The following is a 24,775-nucleotide window of genomic DNA, read 5'->3' as shown; positions in this document are numbered from 1 at the left end:
TATTAAATATATTTCGTGAAAACAAATTATTTCCTGTTTTTTTTTTTTTTTTTTTTTTTTTTTTTTTTTTTTTTAACAAATCTCTCTCTCTCTTTCTCAATAAAATACTTGACTAGGTGAAAAAAAAAAAATCTTACCATTGTCTTCTGTAGCAACTGCTACATATACATTGTCAGGACCAACTGCTATGTGTTTGATTGGTAAACCTATTCTTGGTAAGAAGGTTTTACTATATGTCTCCGTTTGCCACTTTACAAGTACACACTCGCCACCTCCGCTGTAAAAGTAACTGCCTACAACAGAAAGATTTCACAGAAAATTATTTTAAAATTGTAAATACAAATAATACTTAGAATAAATATTCAATACACAAACACACCGTGGATAGGTCTCATAGTATCTAATTTTCCATTTTAGTGGTAGATAACAATTCCTTGACAATTAAATGTTAGCATTCCCTCTTTTAATGTGGAACTAGCTGAACCTGCGCATTCTACACAGCGCATCATTCACATATGAGCATGAATCTCCTTGGCATTCCTCACAACATACGTACATCTCCCTTTACAGTCACAAGTGAAAGACGTCTTGATAAAAATCGGTAAGGACTGCAATAAAGGGGAGACTTTTTCGATTATTTTTTTCAATATCTAGCACTGTTTGCAGGATTTGAGCCTACTTGCAGTTGACGTTTCTAATTCATGTATGATCAGTGTTTTCTTTCTTCTTGCATACAGTAGTAATAAGCAAATACATTCCACTTAATTAATTATTACAATTAATTAAATATAATGTTAGTGATATATGATGTTGATTGGGCAAATCACTCCAAATAAAGATTCATCTTAGACTACGTTAAGACTGCAAAGTTAAAGAATTTGAGTGCAATCATTTTCGGAAAGTGGAATTGCTAGATGTAAGTAAATTAAATAAACAGATGTACACCAAACGTGACACACAATTTAATCAATTAAGGAAGATCTCTTAACATTTCTGCTGTATGAAAATTAAAAATCGGTTGTATCCTCCTTGCATTAATATATCACAACCGTAAAAAAAAAAGTGTTCTCAATATATGTATATTGGATTGTCCAAGCACAGGAACTAGTCTGTGGTACAAGCCACATTAGTCTGAGTAGAGAGAACCGACATCACAAGTAAGAGAGTATGTGGCTGTTCTGAGAAGCAGACTGAGTAGCGTAATGGTTAACGCATCGGTATGGTATGCCGAAGATCCCGGGTTCGAGTCCCGGTCCGGACGTTCACCTTTTCACTCTTTGCGTGTTGCTGGTTTCGTATCTGTTTCTTGTATACAAAATTGTATGAATGGGGATGGGGTTCAAGGTATTGAGTTCAGTTTTTTTCTACACACATCTAAATATGGTAAATGTTATATTTTCACACTTTGTTGAGAAGGGGAAAGAGCCAAAACCCAGTAACTCCCTTGTGTACAACTTTCAGGCACTTGATAAGATAGTTAGGCAACCAAACTGACACTAGTGTTCAGTGGTAACTTATACTTGCTGTAACAAAGAAAATGTCAGTTTGAAAGAAAGAAAGAAAAAAAAAATCAAGACAACCAGTCCCGCACTGAATGAAGGACTTACAAGTATTAAATCACGTGATTTAAGTACCTTTTAATTGCAGAAACTACTACAGAAAAAACAAAGAGATGATTGAATAAGAAAGTCACAAAAAGCCCAAAAGCGAAAATTTCTTTTTACTTTTCTTTCAAAAAAAGGTTTTTTTTTTTTTTTTTTTTTTTAAATCTCTATACGACAGGAAGCCAAATAAGCTGCCCTTTCACTACATGCCGTCCCCGGGCTCCAGTTTACTCTGTTTAGGCGCTAACCTGGGCCTATCTGTCCTAAACGAGGCTACGTAACATAGATAAAGATACGTAAAAATAAAAAGTGAGGACTGCTCACCTGGTCATATGTTTTTGTTTTCTCTTATTAACAACAATAATACTTCTATCTAGGTTTTGCCTATTCTTTACTTAATACTTTACTTGCCTTTTAGCCGGAAAGGATGTTGCAATGCGCATGCATATTCTATGAGTTTAAACAGCGGAATTGAGAAGTTGTGATTATATTTGCTATACTGCATACTACAGGATGCCCGGGAAGTCCCGCATCATAGTCATTTTTGCAAATTATTGAGCCCACGAGAGACATAGTGTGGGCCAATCGTTTCGCACACGTCCTTGATTCTTTTGATTATTATGCACACACAACAGTATTATATCTATGTGTTTGTCCTTCAACAGCATCATTCACTACAACAAATGAAAGAAAAAACAAAAAGTATATATATTACCATATTGCCTATAGTGCGGGACTTTACAGACACCCTGTACAACTACTACCAAATTAAAAACCAAATCAGTTTTCATTTCTTACCTTCGTAAGAAAATACAACATCATCAACAGGAAGTGTATGCCAATGATATGCAGTTCTGATACAATTTATTTTGTGGAATTCTCTAAAAATCAATACTCTTCCTGTATTGTCTCCAGCTGCGATTAAGTTTTCTCTCTGATGACACGCTACGCAAGTAAAAGAACGTCCTTCACCAATCTTGTGGCTTTAAAAATAGAATATATCTCATTAACAAGAAGGAATTTAAAAAAGCAGGATCATTAATAAGAGCAGTGATAACTAGAGACCGAATGTTTAGGCATCAAAAAAAACCTGGAAAATAGGCACCAAAAATTTAAAAAAAAAAAAAAAAGGCACTAAAATGTAACTCGAAATAATGAAGATGGATACTGAATACAATTTAAAAAATAAATTCAAATTATAGATAATGTTCAAAGAATACAGAAATATACCTCTTTGTTAATATCTTCTTCTACTGTATTAAAACGAAGCTTGACATGAATTCTATGTATATTTGGTAAATACATTCTAAACAACACTTTATCGCTACACATAACAGTCCAGGTTTTAATCACTTTATCAGTACACATAGCAGTCCAAACTTTTACGGCATTTTATCACTACAAACAATGGTTCGTAATTGAGTTCACTATACTGAAATGTGGACTTCAAGAACGTTAATTATTTTGCGCAAATGTGGAATGCAATGCTGTGGGAAATAAGAGGAAGATGGAGGGGAGAATGTGGATCATACTGTGTCATTGCTTTCGGCGACATTCTTTTATTGTAGCGAAGTGAAGCTTGACTTTGGCCTGCCCATAAATTAGTATCCCTTAATGTTATATTTCTCGAAAAAAGGCAGAATTCCTTCTTGAAATACGAAATTACGTATATATGTTTCCCAATGAAGTCTTATTTTGAAGAAAATGCATAGAATAGCAACATTAGACACCAAAGCAATTATTTAGGCAGTAAGGAGCGAAATAAGAAAAAATTAAATTGAATTAAATTTAAACTATAATCCCCATATAAACTTTAAATCGTTATTTTTTATCATATCTTTAATATTAAAGAATAGGCATTTTGCCTAACACCCGGTCTCTAGTGATGACCAATTTGTAACGCACACTGGGGTAGGACAAGATACGAACCATACCTAGAGGCCATTTCTCATATTCCTTTCTTTGCTGGCGATTCGTAGAATGTGCGAAAACTATACATTTTGTTCTGTTCTGCGCATCTTGTTTCTCGTTTTAATTAGGAACTGACGTATGCCAACAGTTGGAAGCTATATAAAATCTGAATTTTATAAAAATTGAACTGATACCAACGACCTTACCTTGCACAATGAGCTTGGAACATCAGGTTAAGAAAACTGATGGCCAGCTAAATTCTTCGTTACATATACTTTAAAAAAATGAACAATCATACATTTTTCATTTTTATTTGCTGACTGGATGAAACATCATTGCGGGTCGAGTCGGGCGAACCACCATTTGACCATCACTGATACAGATTTTGTAAGACTATCCTACTGGCTTTCCATACTTGGTTTGTAGAGAGGAATTTTCGAGATAGAGATGAAAACGCAACAGGAAAGGAATTAAGAATTATATTACTTGTAAAATAAGGACCTGTCCGTAACAAAGGTTTTGTCCTATACAAATGCCTTTTACGTAGAATACGCCATAAGGTTGTGAGTGGAACTTCAAGCTCCCTGGATACAGCATGAATCGATTTCTTTGGATTCCGGTATGTAGACTGAACGAACTTGCTCTACACATCTTCAGATAGTAAAGGTCTACCACTACTTTTGCCCTTGAAAATGCAACATCTTTCCTTGAACTGTGCGTACAACCTTCTAATGGGATTGTCAGATGGTGCATCTTTCGCATAACGCGTACCTAAATCTCATCACAAAACTGTAATGAATCTTGTGAGCCTTTTCATTAAAAATACCAGCCATATTGCGCAACTGGAAAACTAGCGCTTAGCGGCGGAATCTGGAAACAAAGATATCGAAATAAACAAACAAAAACCTGTTCAGTTACGCTACACTTACACGCGTTTCGGTTAACTGAGTCAATCATTCAGATCTAATGCAACAACGGTCGACGAAACCTCGACAATCTTATTGAAAAGCTCTGTATTTGGTAAATTATCCTGACTATTTATATACTTGCCTGACCTTACATGACCAAATATTACTTTCCTGACTTTCTACGTCCATAGAAACCCTGAATAAGCAATAGTCTCAGTTTCTTCTTGTAATGAGAAAATTCGGTCACGCTATGGTACCGATACTGCTTTCAATATTGACCTCCCTTAAATTTCTCTCTCATGGACAACATATCACACTTCAATCTTGATTCTTTTAACATGACGTGCCTTGAATTTGCTGCTCTAGGCCCGGCCCTCGTATGTAAATACGAATCTAGACATAATGACAAAATATGAATTGGAAAGGATCGTCATATCAAATTTATGAATACTCCATTTCGAAGGGGAGAAATTTTACTATGATGGGGACCCGAGTTTGGATATAAAGCCATGAAATTTGCTTTATGAGGATTTTTGCTTCATCAAATACGATTAAATAACTTATTTGCACGAATTCAATACTTAAGACACAAAATACTATCCACGCTAACATTATGGAGCATTGGTAATATGATTTGAATATGTACAAATGTATACAATTTCCTTTTCTGTAAAAGCTTTTATTTATATCTAATCCCTATAACTTTTTATCTGCGATAACAGCACGGTTCATGGTCTTGAGGTCGAAAATCTATCCTTACAAACCAAGTTTGAAGAGTCAGTGCAGTACCATACAGTTTGAATGAATTCCTTTACTGTACCGAATCAAAACTACAGATTATAATGGTTCAATGAGACACCTTAGGAAGAAAATTAAATAATGTCACTAAGTCGGTAAGAAAGACAAAAGCCATGTTAATCGGTACGAAGCGGTTGGCATCAAATATAGAAGTAGGAGGGAAGAAAATGGGAGTTTCCAATACCTGAATAGTATTATTAGTGAAGGCGTAAAGTGCGAATGTGAAATAAAAGCGAAGATAGAAATGGCGAATGAGGCATTTAGAGGGGGGGGGGGGAAGTATGTTTTGTGGAACTTTGAATAGAATTAAGAAAACGATTCATGAAATATTTCCTGTGGAGTATAGTTCTATGGAAGGGAAACATGGACAATATTCAAAAGCGATGAAACAAAAGATTGGATGTTTTCAAAATGAGTGTGGAACAGAAGGCAGAAAATTGGCTGAGTCGAACGGATAACAAATGAGGAAGTGTTAGAAATAGTAGAGAAGTAAGGAACAATTTTAGATGTCATTGCAAAGAGGAAGAGAAACTAGTTGGGTAATTCAATAAGAAATAACTGTATTATGAAAGACGTGCTAGAAGGTACGGCGGCAGGAAAAAGAGGAAGGCGCGGGTCAGGTTACAATTAACAGACGATATTAAAACAGAAAAAATGTACATGAAGACGAGGAAGTTAGTTGGAAAACCGTGGTGCATGGAAACATTTCATTTGCAGCAAGCGCTCTACCAATAATGGTACAATACCTATGGTGATGATAATGAAGATGGTGATAATAATATAAAACCGGGCATGAAAACTCTTAAACAGTAAGATCTGAGCTATAAAACTAAAATGTAAGTGAGTAAGATTTCAATTGTTTTCCAATATTTTGATATTATTGCGGTAGCTTTCCAACGCCGTTAATCGGTTAAACCTATCAGAATTTTAACTTAAAAAAAGAAAGAAATGAACCTAATTCTATCAGAATACTGGGTCTTACCTCAATATTTTGTCAGATTCATACTGAACATTCAAAACAGCTTCGCTTATTCCAGCCCAAAATCGATCATCGTAACGACAAACGAAGTTGTGGGGTCTTACGGCCAGTTTCACTTTTAATTTACGGCCTTGAGACTGCAACGAGTTAAAACATATCACGTACGATGTCTTTCGCTGCTGTCCTGCTATAATCGTTAAATAGATTTTCGTTTTCGTAACGAAGAAACCCATGACCACTGCATCGACTGCCATTACTGTCAATTTCTGAAAAGAACATGGCATCACAAAATCAATTAATTTAAACTATGAAGATAGATATTGAAAAATAAGCGAGAAATCGGCCATTGTAAAACAATGGGGAAACAAGACACCAGTTTAATGCGTGAGCTAGTCATGCGTCATTTGATTACGTGTGATCAAGACCCTGTAGAAGGCGTTACAGAAATGCAAGCAGAAAATTCAGACGACTGGTTCATTCAATACCTGGCAATCATGGAAGCTGGAACAATCAAACTTAGAAGTATTATCAGATACTGACACGACTGAAGTGTGTTATTCAAAGGAAACACCATGGTTTTTTGACATCTACCGTTTTTCTTTCGGAGGACGACGTGAGACATTAAGCGGCGGCAACGCAAAACTATTTTGTCACAATCGGGCGGGAGCAACTTTCCTATCCTTCGTACAGTTTTAGCATCGCGCCCAGACACTTCCATCTCTTTTTGACATTGACAAAGGCTCACAGCCTCTGTCCATAGCCACCAAGGGGAAATTTATTTCGACTTACTCGTAAAAATGTATTATATACATTACCATAACGTATGTTTACAAAATGTAAAAGGACAAAGGAGACAATTCACATAAAAAAAAATCTATACAACCAAATAAGTAAATAAATAAAATCCTTTTCTTTTTGCTTTGGTTCGTACGAAACAGATTTAATGTATGCAGTTCATTGTTATTACAATTCTCATACGCATTCGTGGGACCTAACCAATGAGGAAAATCAACTCAGAGTACTTTTGCCCATTCCTTGCTCAGATTCCAACATCCTCGGCTTGCAGTTCGCTACGTATAAGTTAATCGTGCAAAAATACATAAGATTACGCATCTAGCTGATTACATACCTAATATCATATCCTCCAAAATTCAAAGAAAATAATTAGGGAACTATTAATTTTGCCTGCTCGCTTGTTCAACATATTCTAGTACCGTTCATTTCAATACATGCAATATTCAGAGGTCGTGTTTTCTTTTACATCAGATCTCATCGTGCTAATCAATATACATTTCGTTTTACCGTCCACCTTTACACTTTATTTTGTACTTCTTCACTTTGAAGGACGACCATTTTTATTTTAATGTGTCGAGTGCTGTCTCACCTTGAAAATGTAGCACTAGTTGTTCAACATACTTCTTTCTATTCTGTATACACAACACAAGTATGAATTTACACACGAATGCAGTTTCACATTTACGAATATATTGAAACTTAAGCTAACTCACTATCTATCTATCTACCCATACGGGGAAACACCTTGAAATAGAAACACTTTTACCATACTTTATAGACAGACTGAAATGAGAGAGTTTTCGTAAAATGCCTGAAGTCATGATTGAGTTGGGACTGAATCGAGCTACAGCACAATAACCATATTGAAGCTAAGAAAAGAACTTTCCAAAACTTTCCTCAAACATAAAACCACAATTTTCTTGCCGGCACTGTGTTCACGGCCATTTTATTTTTTAATTTTTATTATTATTATTATTATTTTGGTTTAACGGCAGACTTTTCGAAACTCTAATAACTCGAAATGTTACCTCGCCGCAAATTCTAGAAAAAATATATTCTAAAGTATCAATATGCAAATGTGTCTGCCCGTCGTCGAAACAGTTCCCTCTGCTAATAAGTTCCAAAAGGGAGTCACCTAAATATGCCTGTAAATCTATTCCGTTAACGAAAAGAAAAACTATCATTCTCTCATTTCGATGCAGTCAATAACTTACGTTATCCCAACCCTCTGCGTTACCGTATTGCATTCGTGTTAGATAATAAATAATGTTCGTCATTTGAATCTTCCTGTTCCTGTATGTTTAAATTCCATCCACAACGTGTTCCTTTAAGTCCCTAATGCTGTAGCAACGTTCTGCACAGTACGCTCACACAATTGAGTATTTTAACATTTACGACTTATAACCGTCAGCGTACGCTGATCAACGAATGTCTTAATTACTACATTAAAACTAAATGAACTGTATATAGATACTATCACTCGATTTTTTTAATCTTAAAATGTTCACTACTTTTACTGGATATCACAATGAAATACTTACCTGTTCTTCGATTATTATCCCTTCCTTCAGATTCCAGACGATTACTTCTCCTTTCTCCGAACAAGACATAAAACGAGTAGGTAATTCCGGGCTGCATTGGAGTCCAATAATTTTATTCTCGTGTCCCCGAAATTCCTTTATTATCTGACCTGTGTCCACTCCATAACCCTTAACACTACGACCAGATGCTACCAGTAATGTACTGAAACAAGAAACTTGTATATAATCAAATACCATACAAGCAAGATGCTACAGTAATGTACCGAAACAAGAGATCTTTTAAATAATTACATAGTATAATGAAAAGTATAAATCATATTTTAAAAAGTTCAATCACCTTCTTGTATTACTATGTTAAGTTTTACTTCAATATTTGGAGTGCTTCACTCAGGGCATTCGTCCTCTGGAACACACACATGCTTAAGTATTTTTTCAATAAGCTCTTAATATAAAAGCAGACTTCCCAATTATGCGAAATCAGTATTTAAATAGATCTATAAATTCCGGCTACAATAGAAGGATAGTGAGACACGAAACCTGTTAAGTAATAAATTCCTAACACTTTCGGTGTTATTAGAGAGATATAGGAAAAGGTGGAATCATTTTAAGATGCTGAATTCATTGAAAAAAAGAAAAATATCGCGATTCATTGCCGTTTTTGTTCCAGGGCGATAAAGGTTGAAACCAGAAATGGATAATATCTCCGTTTACGATCTGAATAGAGAATCAACGGAGAAGATGGAACCTATCCTTTGCACGCTGAATGCATTCCGAGGGCAGAGGTAAAATTGGCCATTTCTGTCCCACTGGGACACATCTTTCTTGCGCTCAAGAAAATGCTGCTATTGGTTGTGACGCGCAAAGCTTAAGAGTGACGAAAAAAGACGTTAAGAACGTTACTCCATTTTTTTTCTTTTTTTAAAGCTACATACCTGGCATTTCACTAAAGGATAGGAGCTCTAAAAAATAACGCTGATAGTTTCAATGGATTAGTTTGGAGAAATTAGCTCCACGGTAATTGAAAACGCAACGAGTATAATTGCAAAGAGGGTCTCAGACATTTTCCCGTAAAGAGACAAAGACGCGAAAAGGTAACCAAAAAACGAAAAAGCACAGACAAACATAACGCTAGACCTGATAACAATTTTAACTGCTGATCCTGCAACGGTAGGTAGAACATGAAGCAATGCATGTGTATGCTAATATTAAAGAAACAAATCCAATAGCATAGGTTTAGTTGTTATCAAAATGAAATGAAATGAAATGAAATATTTGAGTTTTACGTCCCACGGTTATGCCGGTTAGGCTAAAGGAGACGGTGATGATGAGAGATGAATGAAATGGTGTAATGAAGAAAGTGGGAGGAAACGGGAGAACCCCGAGAAACCCCCCCCCACACGGTGTTTGTCCACCACAAAGTTCACTTGGCTGGAGCAGGGTTTGAACCCGAAACCCCTAGCACCAGAGGTGAACGCTCTACCACTGAGCCACCGCGGCCCCCATGTTATCAAAATGTTACAGGGTAACAATATATTGGCACTCTCCGTGATTTGTGCAAATGTAAATCAGTAAAGTGGAACAAATATTACATTCTAGGGATTTAATATGTACTATTTTACAAGTAGTGAAAAATACAATATAAGGGAACATCCCTTTTAATTCAAGTCAGGAACGCTTACGTAGACGCGGATTCTTTCCAACAACGTACAGTACTTAAGAAGAAGTGTACAATTTCACTACATATTTTTTCCCCCTCTCTTTACAACTCTAGTATGAACGCAATAAAAAAGTTTATCAACTAATCGTAATAATCTGACCACTGTTGCCACACTTGGTACAATTGTACCAAATTCAGCCCTTTTTGTCATTCACCGGCCCGTTGGTACCACGCTGGTACTTTCAGCCCCTTTTGTGAAAAAGTTGGTACAATTCTACCTAATTCAGCACCATTTAACAAATATTTGTCACATTTTCAAAAGTGTCAGTAAAACTTTTCATACATTTCTCGTTACTTGTGTCTTGGACTCTTAAAAAATGCTGTTGAGCAATCATTCTGTGATGTTGCATCCCATAACGCTACAAACTTTGTGTGTCTATTGTGCTCCTTCGGTCGTGAAATTCGCGAGAATAAGGTGCAATAATTTATATTTTCATATTTTATTATAACATAACTGTTTACACACAGAGCTGATTGATTTGTTCCTTGTTTTATATATTTTTCAGATATGGTCATAATACCGTTATGGTTTTTTGGTTACTTTGAAATAGAGACGCGTTTGGTTTCCTTACAATACATACCGAAGATGATAACTGTTTTTCCTTTTAATTTGTGGCCTTTATTATACTTCCTACGTGCAAGAAAAGTTTCATCTACTTCCACGATTGTTCGGGGTCCTCCTATTTGGATGTTTTTAAAAAGTAATTTTTAAAATGAGCACTTTCTTGATTTGGACTCTTGGAAGAAGGGGGGGTCTAGAACTTTACCTCTTTTAGTTTCGTGTTATAAAGCGATGTATTTCACTGGCTTAAAATAATGAATTCAGCCCTTTTTGTTTCAATTTGGTACTATTTTTCAGCCCACTCCAGAGCGAGGACTGTGGCAACAGTGAATCTGACGGAGAGTAGACTATTCCGGTTGAGTATCGATGACTATTAAAAGCGGGATCTTTTAAATCGTACGAATGACATTTTGGAGAAAAGTGCGTATGTATTGAGTTTTGAACAATTTTGAGAAGGGACAAATGATATAAATCCGAGACTGTTCCGGCTAAACCGTAACGTCTAAGATTGCACCATATATTATACAACGACTTGCGTACCCTTAAACGCTGATAAATGCTTTTCATTGAGATCGTACTAGAAAATGAATTGAAATCTTTCAGTTTAAAGTCCCACGATTAAATATCTGTTAGGCTAAGGGAGACGATAATTTAGGCATGTGAGTGATGATGGAAGAATTGGCGGAATGAAAAAGTGAGAGGAAAGGGGAGTATCCCGTGAAAACTCTGGACGCGATATTGTCTACTTGGCCAGGGATCGATCAAAAGATTCCACGCACTAAAGATAAGCGCTCTGCCACTGACCCACCGTTCGTACTAAGCTCGAAATAGGGAAGAAAGGTACTTTTTGTAAATAAACGCGTTTTTTGAGCTGGTTAAGATCAATGCTGAAACCAGAACTTATACATGTTACATAGACGAGTTTAATATGACAACAGGACCGCTGTGACTCATTCAGTCTTTTTTTCATAAGCTTTCTTTCTTGCATGTTCCACTGAAATTCCATTATTGCTACCAAATACGGTTGTGATTTTTCAACCATCACTTCTGATGACTCCTCGGACTTCACCTTTCAACAATTATTCCTTGTAGTGTACAAATTTGACCTGTACAATCCGCGGCAAAAAACCTGCAACATGAGCATATAAGTTTATTGTGAAATGACGAAGTCTTTTGCTTCAAAATAAGTGTGCACGGGAGGACACCGAGGTTTGTCCTGGCGTGATTCGTTCCACTTAGACGTTATGTTCATTCCCTGTGCTGTTAGGCGTAGTTTCACAATAAACTTACATCCTCATGTTGCAGGTTTTTTGCCGCGGATTGTACAAGGTGAGATGAGGTTAGTTTATGTTACACAAGATTCTCTTTGGTTTACAATAATAAAAGGAAGGATCATTGTGACGGGGACATATAGCCTCATTGCTGACTTCCCCATTAATTCCCCCTACTCATTCATTCATTCAAAAGGAAGGTGCAGTATTTCTTTTCTTTCACTTATCTTGTTTTAAATGATTCTCTCAGACGTTCTAGACAGTTACTATATTACCAGGGCCCACTACCAAATATTGATAATGTACGTGCACACTATGTTCTGGAAATTATTACGTAATATCCTACTATATGCACATATTCCATGGTGAAATTCACTCGTAGCGCTTTAGAAATCGTATCTTAGGGTAGATAACAGATAGTACTTGTAAACAGTATATAAGCACGACAGAACTGTTGATTGTTGTGGCCAGCTAGCACAAGTTGGTACGTGTTACGTTTCTGACATGAAAAATCACAATTTTACGTATACTTACCTTTCTTTTTCTCTTACATCCTACAATCACACTCCCAAGCTTCGTGGGCGTAGATTCTATTTACGCGGACTTACGGATATAAAAACGCGTCGTAACGTATGCCATATAATGACTGTGGAAAAACCACCAACTCGTGCTGGGTAACTACTACAAGCGAGAATCCCATCTAACCGAGTACGGGCATGGGCCGGTGCAGCAACGTGTCCGTACAGAGCATGTGCGACAGCGATGGAGAGCATGAATAGAAACGAGAACAGTGCATGAAACACTTGACATTGCATAAAATCACAGGCTAGAGCATTTGTTTGACATAAATTGTAGGTCACATATATCGTGCAGAAATATACTGCCAGCAGAAATTCGTTTCGGTTGATATGTAATATCTCCCCAATCTTGCACATAAAAGATCACCTCCTCACTTCACAAAATATAGCTGAGCGAGCGAAGAGGTTTAGAAGTCCCGCAGGGCCTTTTTTCTTCTATCTTTATAGACAGAAACAAGGTAGGTCGTTTTGGATGGCATTTAGTATCTCCCCTAACTCGTTTCATGGTCCCAGAACCGAGTACCTTGTTTTTGTTTAAATTGTGATAAAGGTAGGAGCGCAAGGCCCATGGGGGTTTCTAACTCCCTTCGCTAGCTGTCCCTAGCTCAGCTATATTTTGTAAAGTAACATACTGTAAATCTTATATGTGCAAGATTGGGGGGGATACTAAATATCAGCCATCATTTTAAGTACCATACCTTGTAATTCTAATGTTAATTACAGTAAGTACCGTATCTCGTACTTTTAATCCCATTCGCTCAGTTAAAAATCATACCTTCCATCGCTAGAAAATGCAGGCTTCACTCCAACAATAACACCAGAAACTTCTTCAACACTTAAATTGCCACTTCTAAATGATCCAACATTTTCTTCAGAATGTTTAACTTTCCTCATGTTTACTAGTAGCATGTATTTACTCTATGCTACTATCAACAACACACACACATGTACAGACGCACACGCACGTTGATGCTCAAGCTTAATTTTATATTTTACTACGAGGTGTCACCACTTATGATGATTACCGAATTCTTCGATCCTTCAGTGTTATCGAAAAAGTTCGAATGATCGATCTTTCGGACTTGAGAATGTTTTCGACCACAACCTGAAATCGGACCGTATTACGTTCGAACCTGATAAACTGTAGAGGGTAACACAACACAAAACCACGCTATACTTTGCGTATTAAGCATAACAGTTATGATTCGTTTTTGCATGTCTGTTGCATTACGCTTCGCCATTTTTGTAAACGCATATCGTACTAGTAACGGAATGGGATCGAGATACTTATTTTCGTCTTAGCAAAATTTGAATGTGGCAACGCAATGCAAGAAATACAAAGTTAATTTTGACTATTTGAGTCTGTAGAAAATTAGAACGCAAATCTCACATTGGGTTGACGCAAACCGTAAAATAGTAGTTCTCAGTCAAGTAAACTCCCCTTCACATGTATACTACTACTATCGAACGCATTCGATAACATATAATCGAATAATTCGATACTCGATAATAGTGCACTGTGTATCAATCGGTTGTTGGTGTTGCGTACATGTGGTTATTGGTGCAAAGCATAAATTGTGTGTGCATATAGAAATTTGGTTCTGTCAGGTGCTTGTTGAGACGGGAAAAACATTAACCGTCAGCATTGTTAAGACGTGCATATTAAGTACATGCGTACTTTAAACTCTCAATATTGAAACACATTTGTGAGTGCCGATGGCTGCTAATCAAGCAGGGACCTCGGAGCCTCAGTTGCAAATTCGTCTTTTTACCAAGCAAGAGAAGTAAGAAAGTTGGTTTGTGATATGTGTAATAGTGTATAGCAGACGATAACAGTCATTTTATATTTTTCTTTTATTTTGGTACAGAAGATATATGTCACCTTAAATCGTAGCAAGAACGTTCCGGTGCAGATATAGAATAGATGCACAGGAAGAAACAGTTACCAAGAATTGTTTCGTGCAGTTTTACAATAGTCAGATTCAAAATAATTTTTACTTCACTTTTCTTTCCAATAACTCCCTAAGGCATTCTTTTCGTGGCAAATATCCAAGTAATTCTGTTCCGATTAATAACATATATGTAAACTGATGTGTCATGAAATATTATTTATGACAATAACACGCTTCAACCTGCGTGCAGGTTTACTTTTGGCACACCAATGGAGAGAACTGTTGAAAATTTTCTTCTAGCTCTTTTACTAACTCTTTTACTTATTTCTTTCTCACTATCTCCTAAATGATTTGCAGGAGGCGATATGAAAAACTCACTTGGCATAGATTAAATCCAAGGGTGCCAAGAAATATTACAATTCTTTTACGATTCGCGTATATATACGGAGTTTGGATGTATGGCATAAAAACTAAAGTGCTAAAAACAAACCAACCTGTGCTAGGTGGCCATAAAAAGATCACGAATGCCATTTAACCGATTCAGAGGAGGGCGAAATTGGAAGGCACGGGTGGTAGCTAGGGGGTACGTCCGAAGAAAGCAGGCGCGTTTGCGACGGTAGGTAAACGCATAAGAGGGAGTGCTGAAAAGTGGGTGTTGGCGATGATACAAGTTGCAGTTGTAACTGTTATGGTTTCTTACTAGTAGCGCTCCGCTTGTAAACTTAAAATACAGCTTTTGTACATTGTGCAGAAATACTTCACCGGTGGAAGATGGTATCTTTACAGTCGTCTTTCATATACACTCATCGATTCCCGGCGGGAGCTCATGTGGTTCGGATTCCACGTTAATCAGTAGGTCCACGTCTCATATAGCCTCGCTGCTAAACGGGACGCTAAACTAAAATCAACTCAACAACTCATATACACTCAGTTATTTTAACTATTGTAAAGCATTTGAAATTGATTTTACACTTTAAACCAAAAATACAGGTGTATTAAAGTTCGTAATTTTAAGTAGATTTCTATTTTAAAAGGATAATTAACATAAGGTAATTCATGCATTTTCTTTTTTTTTTTTTAAGATATGCTGTGGCTGCAACACCATACTCTGTACCTGCTAAAATTGATGTCCGAGACTTGAATAAGTTGGTAAATGAATTACTGAAAGGTAAGTTTATAATAATGTTATTTATCATCATATTATCAAATTTCAATGTTTGAAGTAGCGGTATGTAAATATTTTTACATACACTAAAAGCAAAATTAGTAAGGTGAAAGAAATTATGAGCACTGTGTTGATATTCTTAACAAGGCTCCTTGTTACAAGCCTATTCGCTTCATGTTAGTTTAAAATTAAACAAGTGGTTTATAAAATCGCAAGATTATCAAACGAGAGAAAAAATTACAATTCACTTTTTACTTAAAAGAAAAAGTGTGTTAGGCTCAACGGTGTTACGATATTTTAACCTAAATCTAAAGTTTTCAGTTACCAATATATATATATATATATATATATATATATATATATATATATATATATATATATATATATATATATATATATATATATATAAGCTGGATTTCAATGTTAGATCGATTCATATCTTCCAGTTTTCAGGAATGTGTTTTTATCGATATTGGTTATCATATCATTAATGAAATGACGAAGATAATTTGAAAGAATTGAATCCCCAACGTGTTTCTGTACACACAAATAAGGTACCATGATAGTATAATAGAGTACATTTTAATTCTTTATCCTTCGGAATTTTTATTTCGGCTTCCGTAACATCAGAATTGTTTGAAATCGAGCGCATATTAAATTCAAAAATGTCAATTTTAAGTTTAGTTTCATGGTTGAGATGATGAGAAATGAATGGTAAAAGAACAATACATATCATCCATACCTTGGGCTGGACTCAAACTCGCTACAGACAAGTTTCGCAATCGTCAACCTACTGTATGACTGTGACCATGCTAGCTGCCCGGCATGTGAAAGACAGTTTCCTACGCGGACTTGAAATAGAGTAAGATTTCCCATCGCAAATTCCACAGTTTAATGAAGTTCATTTCATTTCCAAAATCTATCTATTTCAGAAAATCTTCCAAAGAACGAGAGGAAGGGTATTGAGTTTGATTTCCTGGTAAATGGAGAGTTCCTTCGAGTACCTCTCAAGGATCATCTTCAGGAACGAGAAATTTCACATGAAGTCGTTGTTGAAGTTGAATACTTAGAGAAACATCCAGCTCCCGAGCCAGAGAACTCCTTGATGCATGATGACTGGGTATCGGCCGTGGCTGCAAGGGAAACTTGGTAAGTAGCATGTAAATATTTTTGTAATTGTAGAATTTCGGGTAAATATTACGCGCTCGTTGATATTTTGCAATGAAAGTAATAGTAAAGAGCAAGTGGTTTCTGTACTTATTTACATGAATTTAATTCCAAGTTGTGCTACATACGGGTCATTGACATCGGATTAAAACTTGCAGATTGTTTCACATTTTTTTAAATGACATTCCCTCTGTATTGTTTTAACTATGTTATGTTGTTTGTGTTGTGTGTGCTACACTCAGAATGTTTATCAAATGTTAACGAAACTTTATAAACGAAATTGAATATTAAAAGCCGAATAGGGTTATTAGCCCATCCTATGTACAGGGTGCGTCCACAAAGTTTCAAGACTGTTGTCTGAGTAGGGGCGCACGCGCAGACCGTTCTACCGACAGGGTGCAGTAGAGAGGGGGGTTAGCTAAGCACCGCACAAGCGTCAGTTGCCTCCGAGACGCGAGAGTGAGTAGATCGCTAGTGGCGTGAGTGCGTGTCAGTGACCCCCGTCTAAACCTGAGTGAGTGCAAAATGCAGCGGCATTTGGAGCAGTGTTATGCCGCGAAGTTCTGTGCGAAACAATGAAAGAGCTACAGATTTTTCGTATGATTCAGGAAGCCTACAAAGAAGACGCTATGTCACGTACAATGCTTTGCATATGGCACAAGAGGTTCGAAGAGGACCACGAGGACGTTGAAGACGATAACCGCCTTGGGAGACCTGCAACAAGCTTAACTGAGGAAAATCTAGTGAAAGTGCGTAAACTCTTAAACATTGATCATCGCCTTAGTGTTAGAGTAAATGCCGATGAACTAGGATTGGGTCCGACTACTGTGTTCAGGTTAGTAACAGAAGATTTGAAAATGAGAAAAGTGAAGTTTTGGCGCAGTTCAACGTGGCAACTCTGCCGCATCCAGCCTACAGCCTCCCAGCGACTGTTTTGTTCTCCCAAATCAAGAAAGACCTGAAAGGGGAGAGATTCGGCACGATTCCAGCGTTCCAGGCGGCTTCGACGATGTCCCTTCATAACCTAGTGCGCGAACACTTTTAGGCTGGAGCCTATGAACAATGGAAAACCCGCTGGCAGCGATGTGTTGATGCCCAAGGGTCATATTTTGAAGACTTTTAGTTCGTTGTACGGAAATGTGTAAAGCGTTTGTTATTTTGAGACCAGCCTTGAAACTTTGTGAACGCACCCTGTATTAATAATGAAAACTTGACATTGTGGGGCGTAAAACTGAAAGATGTCATTTGATTTTTCATTTTGAAAACTAGTATACTTATAACTTCTGTGCTTGTACAAAATATTTTAAGTCCCTAGTATTCCTAGTATTTTAAGTCCCTATGCGACTTCTTCAGAGGATCCAAGGTGCTGTGAAAAGAATACAAGGTTCAGTGCGGGTAAAATTGTAACAGGTTGCGTAAAATAAAAAAAGCAACCTATGAAATTATTTAAACTATTACGGTAGCACCCCTCTTGGTATTTACAATATTCATGGAGTGCGCCTACGACTGATACCTTTTATAGGCCAATTCTTTTTCTTCTGGCTCTCCATTGCCAAGTGGAAACGTGCTTTACTAAATTATCCCATCTCTGATTTGAAAATTACACGATCTAAATTCAGTTGTGAAGTTTCGTACAGTATATGAGCTGGAATCAAGAAGTTTCGAAACTGTTTCTGTAACACGACAACAGATGCCAGCGCAAGGCTGCAGGCACAAATACAGGGCACCCTAAGTGGACAAACACCGTGCTCGTGGGTTTTCTCGGGATTCTCCCGTTTCCTCCCACTTTCTTCATTCCACCATTTCATTCATTTGTCATCATCACCGTCTCCTTTAGCCTAACCGGCATAACCGTGGGACGTAAAAGTAGAGTTTTCATTTCACAGGGCACCGTAACTTTCATAAGTCAGTGTACCAAGACACATCGTCCTGTGTACATCGGGGGCTGTGCACCTGGTGCTACTCTGATCACGTACATTACCACGTCTGCGTTTTCATCATGGACAGCAAATTAGAATAATGAGCAAACGTGAAATTCTGTGAAATTAGGCAAATCCGACAAGAGACGCTTAATCCGGTAAATGTATGGCGATGCTGCAGAGTCATTCGAGGAGTTTACAATGGTACGCGTGCTTCAAGAGCGTAAGAACATCACTGGAAGACACCACGAACGATCAGGAAGACCTTCAATAAGCACAACACTCGAAAATGTTGAAACCATTCGGCAACTTGTGCATGAGGATCGTAGGAAAACAATCCACAACATCGCTGCCATTGTCGATGTGTTGTACGGAACAATGCAGGCAATCCTCACGTGTGATTTGAACATGCGCCGTTTTGCTGCCAAGTTCGTCCCTAGCCGGCTGACCAAGAAGCAGAAGGAACACCGCTTCGAAGTCTGCCAAGAACTCCGTCAGCGTGCTGTGGGTGATTCATTCTTTATGTCGAGGATTAGTACCAGTGACGGAAATTGGGTGTATGGTGTATGGATACGACTCTTGAGACAAAGCAACAGTCTTCAAAGTGGAAGAGCTCATCGTCTCCACGACCAAAAAGAGCGAGCCAGGTCAGAGATTGATCAAGTGCATGCTCTTCGTCTGTTCTGAACATTCGCGGCATGGTGCATCACGATTTCATCCCGAGAGGCCAGACTATCAATAGCGGGACTGCCAGATTTTAAGGCATCTGAGAGAAGACATTCGGCGAAAGTGACAAGATTTATGACGCACGAAAAACTGGCTGCTGCACGACAATGCACCCTGTCACCGTGCTCTCCTCACTACTGAGTTTCTCAGCAAAAAGATGATCGCACTTCTTCACCCACCTTCTCGCCAGATTTCGCTCCTGTGGATCTCGCCATCTTCCCGAAGCGGAAGATCTAGCTCAAAGGTCGCCGTTTGGCCACCGTTGCGGAGATCCAGCGCGAATCGCAGAAGGTGCTTGGCATATTTATATATATATAAAAAAAAAAAAAAAAAAAAAAAAAAAAAAAAAAAAAAAAAAAAACCTTTGAAGGTGATGGTGTGTAAACGTGGATAAATAAGTACTTTCTTGTAAATAAAACTAGTCTCGAAACTTTTTGATATCACCTCGAACTGTTAAATTAAATATGTAGTATTTAATAAATCGTGTTTCCAGTTCATTGATAAAAAGAAAAAGTAGTAATATATTGACGGGAAGAGTGTCAGTCACGAGGCACGTTCCATGAACATTGTGATCAGCTTCCGTAAATAATCTTTAATAATTTTCTTAGTCTTTGGTATTCGTTATTATATGCAGCCTTCTACAATTTTATGTGGTAGAAACATGAAGTTTTTATCTATTTAAAGGAAAGTCGAGTACTTTTTACTGCATTTATATGTAAGTTCAAACATCTTGCTGCTTACGGATCAAAGTGAGAGTTTTGATTTGTAAAGTTTATGGTATGGTGTAATAAGACAGTACGGGATTTAAACCCTTCTCGTATTTATTATAAAAATAGATCTATATAATGAATTTACAATGTTTCTTTCTAATATACAATATCTTTCAAAGTCCAGTGAATCCTCAGCACCCAGTAGTGGTTTCGGAAATATATAGTTCAATTTGTCTAAATGGGAATCCCTTCGCTTATTCCAGCCTCCGAGGTAGGTAATTAAAAGGAGTCTCCTATGTCCACTGCGATTTCGGTAGACAGTTATAGGATTCCTCCGTCGCTCACTGCAACCTCGGGAGGAAGGTGGTTAGTAGGATATCTCTTTCACTCAGTGCAGCCTCCAGAGATAAGGTTTAGAGGGAATCTCCATACCCCATTGCGGCCCCCGGAGAGAGGTGTTACTAGATTAATGATTAGCTGTAGACTGATATTTCTGTCCACTTGTGGTCGTCTTTTATGGACGTCCTTCGAAGGGGTGGCTTGTGAAGGGAGAATTGTCCGTCTTCGGTTTCCTTCCGAACCAACTTCGTGATTTCCCAGTGTCCACTTTCCATCGTCTGCTGGTGACAAAGTTTGGACACAATGGCACGTGGTTGTGAATGAAGTATGATTTTATGGAGGTTGCTTACGCGTGAGGGTATGGAACCTTACAATAAGTATTTAGTTGTATGATTTATTTAAATTGCTTGGTAATGCATGGAGTACATTAACCTAGAAATGGTGAGTTGCAAAATCAATTTGTAAAATTTTAGTACTTCAGTTAACTAGAGTACTATTATATTTCTGTGCTGCTTAACTGTTATACTTTATTCATACCTCCGACAAAAAAGCTTTAAAGCAATTGAATGTAGAGAGAGACTTGAAATTTTGTAAAGAATTTAAAGAAGGAATTCCGTTGTGTACTTGCACGTATATATTGTAAGTTTCCGTACATTTACTTGTAAACAACTTTCATAAACACATGTTTCATTGACAACCACATGCTATTTCGTACAAACATTGTCACCAGCAGATGATGGAAGAAGAACACCAGAAAATCACGAAGTTAGTTCGGAAGGAAACCGAAGATGGACGACTTTTTCCTCACCTACTTCCCCTTCCGAGAACACCCGTAAAAGACGACCACAAATGGAGAGAAGTATCAGTTATCGGCTGATCATTCACCTACCAACACCTCTCTCCGGGGACTGCATTGTGCTATGGAGATATCCTTCTAAATCTTATCTCTGGAGTCTGCATTGGGCAAAACAGATATCTTACAACTACCTTCCTCCTGAGGCTGCATTGAGCTAAGGAGAAATCCCATCTCCCGAGGTCGCATTGGACAAAGGAGAATCCTTGTAATCACACACTCCTGAGGCTGCAATGAACGAAGGGATTCCCACTTTAACCTAAGACGATTGTACCTATATCTTCGAAGCCACTACTTGTGCTGTCGATTCTTTAAACACTGAGAAACATTTTACTGTATTACAAAGAAACTTTGTAAATTATATATATATATATATATATATATATATATATATATATATCCTAACTATATATAAATAGGTGAACTAGTTAAATCGCGCACTGTTTTATTAGACTCTACCGGAAACATTACAATATTGATACATTCAAGTAAGTTAGTTTTCAAGTCTTTGTTTAAAATAACTTCATCTCACTTTTTAATTTACATTCAGAGAATATATTAAGTATTATTGTTTTATTGTTGAATTAATTCCGTTCATGAAAATGTTGATGATGATTCAAGTGAAGAATGTTACGTGTTTTGTGTGTCCATTTCAGGATTCTTACTGGTTGTTATGATAACACGATACATATTTGGACAAGCAAAGGACAGCATTTGCTGACGATACCAGGACATACAGGACCAGTTAAAGACATTGCGTGGGTAGAGCTTGGAGACCCTGTATCTTCGTTTGTCAGGTAAGTTGATAGCAGAAGTTAAAAATTATATTTCGCCATATCTGAAAACTCCTGTTGTCGTAGTTCTTATGCAGAAAACCCTTCCTATCGTTTCAAGTACTTTTAATTTTACTAGCTTTCGAAATTGACAGATTTTGTTCTTTTGATGGGTGCATTCGGGATTTTGGAAATCCTTTGACCAAAACCTTATCCTACCTTTATGTATGTTTTATGAAAGACCAATATCTGCTTTATGGTAGTACAACCGCACCAAAATATTAAATTTGCTTCCTTCCATCTCTTTTGTATTTCGCTTTTTTGAATACTTAAATTATAGTGTCTGACTCAATATGGTACCGATTTACTGTTTCTTTTATATGTTGCTGGTTTAGGTTATCTTGGTCAGGTGATTTATTATTCTTTAAAGTAGACAGGGTATCTATCGGTCACGAAAGTCATGAAATCAGAAGACGGTCATGAAAGTCAAGAAATTTAGCTTTTGGGTCACGAATTTTTTATCTGTACAAATATAAGTAAAGACTGGGAAAGTTTTGCTCTGTAAAACGTCAAGATTCACCGCCAAAAATGTCTATGGTCGACTTTAGACGCTACCAAATCGCAAGGAAAGCATGATTCTATCGTATGCATGAGAATTCTTCCTAATTCGCACCCAAATTCATTCTTGAGATTGTCCTTCTGCTGGCATCATTGAGCAGTAGCGTAGCGATGCAAATGGCATCGCATTGCCGAAACTACGTACGCATCTAACCAGTTTATTCAACTGTGAGAGGGCACCAAGTTTTCATCGCTCCAGGAAACAGGATAGAGATAACATAGATAGGTGCTAAAGAATATAGGTACTGTTATTAGTTTTTGAATGTTTCAAAATTTTATGGTTTGGTAAAGAAAAAGTCACGAAATTTCATTTTGGAATTTTAGTAGACACCCTGGTAGAGGGTGCGTAGGGTTTCTACTTTGATTCCCGGCCAAATAATTTCGTGATGAAGAACATTGTGTCCGTGGGTTTTCTCGGGATACTTCCATTTCCTTCAGACTATCATTCCACTGATTCATCCATCATCATTCACTTGACCTAATCGACCGCCCCCCTTATCCTAAAGGATATGGGCGTAAACGTGGGATGTTAAACTGGAAGATATTATTTTTTTTAATATTCTAATGTACGTTTCCATTTCTTGAATAGTTAGTTTCTCTGTTTCTGGTTGGTCTATTGTGATATTTCTATTTCTCTTCTTAACTTGATTTATTTCTCACTGTCATTTTCTTCACTATCCCGAAGCAATAAGAATTCCATAAAGTATTTTGTGGTGTTGTTCATGCCTTCTGTATATCTCACTTTATTTATTTAGTAAATGTCAATAGCAGTGAATTTGGTTTCTGTATTTCTTGTTTACTGTTTTATATGGGTTTCCACTTGGGTTGAGATTTAGTTTTTCTGTTACATATGTTTTTTTACCTCGTTCATTTCATTTCGTATTTTACCTTTAAATACCTATAATTCCTAGTTTTATTGGTCTCAGGTTCTGGAATAGCACATTGAACGCAATAATCTACATTTGTTTTTAATCATCTTCGTTCCGAAATGTATTTCTGTTAATACTTCCATTTTTTATTATTATTATTTTAATATTTGTTGAATTCTTTATTGTTTCAAAGCTCTAGATAAGTAATATACACTAAGATTATACATTTAGTACCGATCCTCGTGCACGACCATTGTAAACTATCATAATATTCTGAACTATCATAATATTCAAGGCGTAAATTATGTTCCTTCCTTCGTTTTCAGTGTTTCACAAGACCAGACAGGTATGCTGTGGGAATGGAACAAATCAAAGAACGCTGTTGAGTGTATTCATGTGTGCAGAGGTCACGAAAGAAGTTTGGAGTGTGTTGGTGTTGATCCATCCTCATCATTTATGGCGACAGGTGGATGGGATGCTTTGCTTAAAATATGGTCAGCCAGTGAGTACTTTTCTTTTCTTTCTTTTAGAATTTTGCGATAGTGTTATAAGATCGTTTGATGTTCTTTTTTTTTCTGTTTCATACAACATATTTTTACTTGTAGGGCAGTGATTTGAATGTATGAACTTTCCTAAGTTGGGTTTTGATTTGTTTTTGTAGTTGATAATTTTGAAAGTTTCTTTCTTCACCAACCAACATAGTGCCTTTAGTACACATTGTGCCACAGGTTCGATTCCCGACAGGAGAGCTTTAAAGTTTCAACAAATTTACGGTGGTCCGGGCTTCATTGTAAACTGTAGGTCCACGTCTCATATAACCTTAATGCTGAATAGGGGCGCTAAACTAAGGCTACCATATTTTCAGAGCGTGAAATCAGAACATTTTTCTGAAACTATCGAACTGAGTGAAAGGAAGTTAAGAAATCATTCATTGGTAGTTTTCTTTAGCGTGAAACTAGGATTACAAGAACAAGGGTTAAAGTGGGTTGGAACGCAAAGGAACTTCGTTCTGCCACATCAGTGTTTTATCGAAACTCAGTTCCTGTTCGACATTTGTCTCTTAGCAACATTCGGACATTT

The 24,775-nt window shown here is 37.1% G+C and overlaps 2 protein-coding genes across 2 annotated transcripts in view; one reads left to right on the top strand and one right to left on the bottom strand.

Moving 5' to 3' along the window:
- l(2)05287 (WD repeat-containing protein l(2)05287) overlaps positions 1-14,025 on the bottom strand; it is a 69,652-nt gene extending 55,627 nt beyond the window's left edge. The window contains exons 1-5 of the mRNA XM_081741463.1: positions 13,440-14,025; positions 8,537-8,738; positions 6,204-6,466; positions 2,403-2,587; positions 138-293 (exon numbers count right to left, since the gene is read on the bottom strand). Coding sequence (XP_081597589.1) covers positions 138-293; positions 2,403-2,587; positions 6,204-6,466; positions 8,537-8,738; positions 13,440-13,573 — 940 coding nt within the window. The 5' untranslated portion in view covers positions 13,574-14,025. The remainder of the gene's footprint in view (positions 1-137; positions 294-2,402; positions 2,588-6,203; positions 6,467-8,536; positions 8,739-13,439) is intronic.
- Positions 14,026-14,192: 167 nt separating this feature from the next.
- LOC145672138 (ribosome biogenesis protein WDR12 homolog) overlaps positions 14,193-24,775 on the top strand; it is a 31,506-nt gene continuing 20,923 nt past the window's right edge. Inside the window, exons 1-5 of the mRNA XM_081741464.1 lie at positions 14,193-14,448; positions 15,639-15,724; positions 16,654-16,870; positions 22,092-22,232; positions 24,022-24,197. Coding sequence (XP_081597590.1) covers positions 14,381-14,448; positions 15,639-15,724; positions 16,654-16,870; positions 22,092-22,232; positions 24,022-24,197 — 688 coding nt within the window. The 5' untranslated portion in view covers positions 14,193-14,380. The remainder of the gene's footprint in view (positions 14,449-15,638; positions 15,725-16,653; positions 16,871-22,091; positions 22,233-24,021; positions 24,198-24,775) is intronic.

This window comes from Thermobia domestica, chromosome 15 (genome assembly GCF_964235325.1).
Source record: "Thermobia domestica chromosome 15, izTheDome1.hap1.1, whole genome shotgun sequence".
Classification (NCBI taxonomy): domain Eukaryota; kingdom Metazoa; phylum Arthropoda; class Insecta; order Zygentoma; family Lepismatidae; genus Thermobia; species Thermobia domestica.
The sequence above is the reverse complement of the archived record's forward strand: the minus strand, read 5'-3'. Positions and strand labels throughout refer to the sequence as shown.